The sequence below is a fragment of the Montipora capricornis genome, chromosome 7, assembly GCF_036669925.1.
Source record: "Montipora capricornis isolate CH-2021 chromosome 7, ASM3666992v2, whole genome shotgun sequence".
NCBI classification, from domain to species: domain Eukaryota; kingdom Metazoa; phylum Cnidaria; class Anthozoa; order Scleractinia; family Acroporidae; genus Montipora; species Montipora capricornis.
Genome location: NC_090889.1, coordinates 17,635,036 through 17,640,035, shown reverse-complemented (window position 1 = coordinate 17,640,035; position 5,000 = coordinate 17,635,036). Strand labels below are relative to the sequence as shown.

Here is a 5,000-nt window from a genome sequence, read left to right as displayed (position 1 = left end):
AGTTAAGTTTTTTGTTTAAATTTTAAAAAAATAACTTTTTTTAAAATTCTCTAATCAGAGCTATCCATTCCTTCACAGTCACCATCCTGAAAGTTGAATTATGGCGCGAAAAAGATGGTATCGGACCCAGGCCTTTACCTTTCTCCCTAGTGAAACAAAGATTAGGTTCGACACATAGGGCGCCGTCTGAATCAGATGTCGCGCCAATGTCGCACCAAAGTCGGAGTTAATTCAATTAGGTTCGGCACATGAGTGGAGCGGCGTCTGAACCAGGCTTAAGATGTTTTCCGCGACAATGCAGTGCTCATTTTTTAACTTGCGAGGCTAGGTGTAGGATCTCAGGCGAATGGCTTTACTTTCTTGCTCGTTTGCAGCTCATTCAAACAAGAATTGTGACATTTCTAAGCGTTATCCAGGGGTCAAGGAATTTTTTCCTCTGACGTCTTGTAAGAAAGATATCAGGTCGCATCTGAGGACGATAAAAGTGGGTCAAACTAGTCTTCCAACGGAGAAAGATTTAATTCTTGCTCGTACTGGTCATTTTCGTGAGGATGGAGCCAACATGACAATATGTCCAGCGCACCGTGCCGAACTTGGAACATTTTGGCGGCCTAGGAGAAAATGTGCGCACCCTCTGCATGGAAATCGGAAAGGCAAGCCAGAGAGGGGAGCTAATCTCGCAATGAGCGAGGAAATAATGGCAAAGTGGAACGCACTCGTTCCGATTGGTGCAGGTAAGAGGGCAAAATTAGTATGATTTTGCATATGTGCACCGTAAAGGTGACAGTATTCTTTAGTTTCGCATTTTTTTCAACAAAGCTCATCGCAATTAACTCTTTTCCAGGAATTTGCAAACTTTGTCGAAGTGATCACCTTGCTGCTATCCGAATTGACCAGCCCAGTAATGTCTTATTCGTTGAGGATACTGGCGAGCCATATGCAGCTGCAGATGCTGAGGATGTGTCTGAAACAGTGATTTCAACAGAACCGCATGCGTCTGGTAAAACTAGAAGGCTACCGGAGGTATGTTTTACAATTGTGACAATACTGAACTACTAGATTTAAAATGTTAACACTGAACAAACTAAATTCAAATAGTTGTGAGGGGTTGGCGCATTGGTAAGATCTCTGCCTTCCAACCTTAAGGTCCCGGGTTTCATTCTCGGTTCTGCCGAGACTGGAATATTTGGCGACCTTCTTTCCCGCTAAAGTTCACTCAGCTTTCCATCCTTCCGAGGTCGGTAAAATGAGTACCAGCATGCATGGACTGTTTAGAAGCGGCTGCAATTTGCGCCTGTATATGCTTCCAGTCCACTGGGGGTAAATTGATCATTGTAAAGCGCCTTTGAGACGTGTGATAAGGGCGCTATATAAATGCACCACTTTATTTTTTTTATTTTTTGTACCGTTGCAAGAAGAGAAGAGAGTCATTTTTTTTCTTTCGTTATATCTTGTGCTCGACGTTTGGACGGGTGTGGAAATCAATCGGAAATATGGTAAAATTTATAGCCAAAATTTGTCTCGCAGAAAAAAATGCCGGAAATAACAGCTAAAAAGATTACTGTTGAGGCCCTGTTTAGGGGAGTTTTAGTCATCCCTTATCTCTAGAATTACTGAGACTGTTATCCCTAAAATTACTTATTCTTGGAATTTGACAGTAAGGGGCAATTTTAAAGTGTAAAGCGACCCGTTTTTTCACAGATAACCTAATGCACAAGCGGTTGGCCGAATTAAAGAGCCTGCGAGCAAATCTTGGACATCTTGCTTGAATTTCGACTGATAAATGGCCCGTTACTGTTCATTACCAGTCGCCAGTGATGTGAATACTCGGCAAAAAAATGACCAAAATTATAATAATTGAGAAATCAAAGCTATTTTTTATTATTACTATTACTATTACTAAAAGGGCCTCACCGATTTAAGCAGATCGTCCGCCTAAAATTCAACTCTCTTATTGACTGAACATTTGGAATGGAAGTACTTCACATTTCTCGTTCTCCTTCAAGTATGATAAAATATTATAGATATAATAAAACTTTGTCGTAGGTGTCAAACGACGGTACGGGTGTTGAAAAATTATTTGTCAGTTGCCGTCCGCTTTAGTTGTCTAATTACATTAAACAGTCCTATTTGAATAGTTTTGTATTTCCTTATACATGAAGTGCAGGACATAATAATGGGACTAGACCTCAACAAGTCTTCCATAGGAGTTCCCTCAAGATGTGTTAAGCTATCATGTCGCACGTCATGCAGCGTTTTTTTATCACCGATAAAACAATGAAGAGTCTTCCTCGCTGCCTTTAGTTTTCTCGCGCCTCATTTCCCAAGATTTCTTTCATGACATTGAACTAACTGCCAGTCTTGCATGCATGTGATCCAGCGGGATTTCCACCCATGAACACCCGGCAGCTCATTTTCACCTCATTACATAGCCTAATGATCAATTTTCGAGAAACTTAATTAAATTAATTGATTTCCCACAATTGCTCCCATGTGCAACAAATCATTCGCACACCTCGTAATGTGAAGAACAGTCCCATTTTTGGAAGATGGATCAAAAGACTGGGCGTATAGTTTTTTCGAGAAAGGTGGTCAAGGAATCTGTGAATTTAATACTCCTCACAATGCCTTTCGCGATTGTCACTCGTACTTTTAACCTTTTTACCGACAATCTTTCTCCAAACAGCTGTATAGTCATCACTGAAACGCCACACACAGTACTAGTAACACGAGTAACGCGCTAATATTTATTTTTGCCCAGAAAACTAAAATAACCGAGATTGCCATATAGGGATATGTTGGTAAACCGTGTTACAGTTGGGAAGGCTATTCTGTTTTAAAACCTTTTCATAGTCCTCGCACAATCTGAGCAGGAAAATCTCTTCTGAACTTAAACAAGATTTGCAAGGATATCTTTTACGCAGCTGTAAAATTTAAAATACTGAAACATTTACGAGTTGAGAAAGTTTCTCTTATAGTTACCCGCGAGCCTTCGAATTTTCGTTTGCATTTGTATACTCCTTGTCTGAACTCTATGTATCCGTATGTTAATCGTCTGGCAACGAGGAACGTACATTTGGGTAACAGTCGCAAGTAAGATGTCATGTTTCCATTTTTTTTTTACATACTTGGCTATTTGATAACTTATAATCACTTCTAGACATCGTTTAGTCCAGTGTGCACGTCTTTTTATGCAAACTCTCGTGCGCGTCCTCCACATGTAACACACCTGCTGGTAACACATATACATCTGGAATGTATCGCATGGCTCTACCAGATACGTTATAAGTGACACGTTAAATGGCGCGTTAAATGCTTTGTTTGGTAAAAGGATGACCTTGTATGGACAGAATGCAATTCAGCCCCTTTGATTCACACGCGCTCGCATTTCTCTCGTCAGTCCAACCTTGAGAAAATTTTGGGCTACTCTTAGTCTTCGAGTTTTATTCTTTACCTTCTGCGATAGCCTGATAAATGCGGGCTCCAAGAGGCAACTGCAACTTCTAAGCGGCACGAACGGTCGCTGATTTTTTTGGTAAGCTACTTTCAGTTTGCGAAATTTGAACACATCTGGGTCAAAGGAAAGGGAGAGAGCCGAGGAATGAACTGAGTTGATGCCCGTCTACCCAATCCATTCAAAGCTCTCTAATTTTCGATATTTTAAGGAGTGTACAGCTATTTCTTTGTGTTTTAGCCAGTTATGCCCAAATTGTCAAAACTTGTAAATCCTCTCCACGGTCTATCAGGTAACGAGCACGAGGCTCTGTAGTTTGTGATGGTAATAGAAATTGGAAATATTGTTAATAATATTTGGATCCTGTGTTTACCTAGTAAGAAGGCCTCGATGTTTATTTTCATTGTCTCTAGACTTCTTTACAAGTCAACAAGCCTAGCGCATCCGATGATAATGGTTCAGACGTTTTCTCATCTGGCTCACAAGAATCTCTGACAGCAGGAGAAACATCAACAGAATGGCAGCCCACGCCACAGATACAGATGAAACTTCACTCACTCAATAATTTTCTGAGGCAAGCTGGTGATGGCAGAGTGAGTCCTATACGATCTCAGCTCAGTACTAACGTGGACAACATCTCATCACCCACTGCCCGCTATTACAGGCGCAAAGGGGTGCAAGCTGTTGAGTCAGTTCTAGATGCCATAGCCCCGGGGCAGAATAGATGGCTTCGGCAGCAAGTAATGGAGGCTTGCAGCCATACAACTACTGGCCCGAATGTTAACATATCAGAGAAGACACTACTATCCAGGCTTGTTACCCTTTACAATGAGGCCATTAACTGGTATACAAGGCAGCAAATCCTGTCAGTGTTTGTAGGCGATTATTCAAAGACAGAGCTGCTAGCATTTATTCCAGGTTTAACCAAGTGGAGGATCGATGAAGCAAGGAAACACGCTTTCTATACCAGTCCAGGTCATATGATTGACCCTCCTGTTATACATCGCTGCCGACTTGATCCAGTTAAAGTGGACCATTTTCTAGACTTCATATCAAGTCCAACGTTTCTTCAGGATGTAGCGTATGGGACCAAGAACCTAAAATTGTCAGATGGTGAGACAATAGAGATCCCAAATGTAGTGAGGACGGTCGTAGCCTCCCGACTGATTCATCTGTACCACTCGTACTGCGAAGAATCCGGTTTCAGTGAACCTATTGGTCGGTCCACCCTGTTAAATATCCTCAAGGTAAAAGTCAAATTCAACTTGTTAACATCTATTAAACTAGAAACTGTTCTTGGAGGTTACTAACTTTGAAGAACAAAATTGGATAATGCCTCTAGAAGAATAGCTAATTTAGTTTTCAATCAATAATTATCTCGCAACTGTCTCGTTCATAGATTTGCGCTGCGTCCCAGAAGAAATCCCTAGCTGGACTGGACAGCATACAAGCCGATGGAGTTTTGGCTTTCACAGCCGTTGATGAAGCAACAAATAAACTTTGTTCATTAGGTTTGTTGTTTTTACTGAGACCAATTTTGTATTTC

General features: G+C 41.2%; 1 protein-coding gene across 1 annotated transcript; it reads left to right on the top strand.

The window, feature by feature from the left end:
* The first annotated feature begins 346 nt into the window (after window positions 1-346).
* On the top strand, window positions 347-4,764 carry LOC138055729 (uncharacterized). Its single transcript, XM_068901607.1, has 3 exons — window positions 347-734; window positions 845-1,023; window positions 3,868-4,764. Exons 1-3 carry the CDS (start codon window positions 347-349, stop codon window positions 4,762-4,764), a joined length of 1,464 nt encoding a protein of 487 aa, XP_068757708.1.
* Window positions 4,765-5,000: the final 236 nt, after the last annotated feature.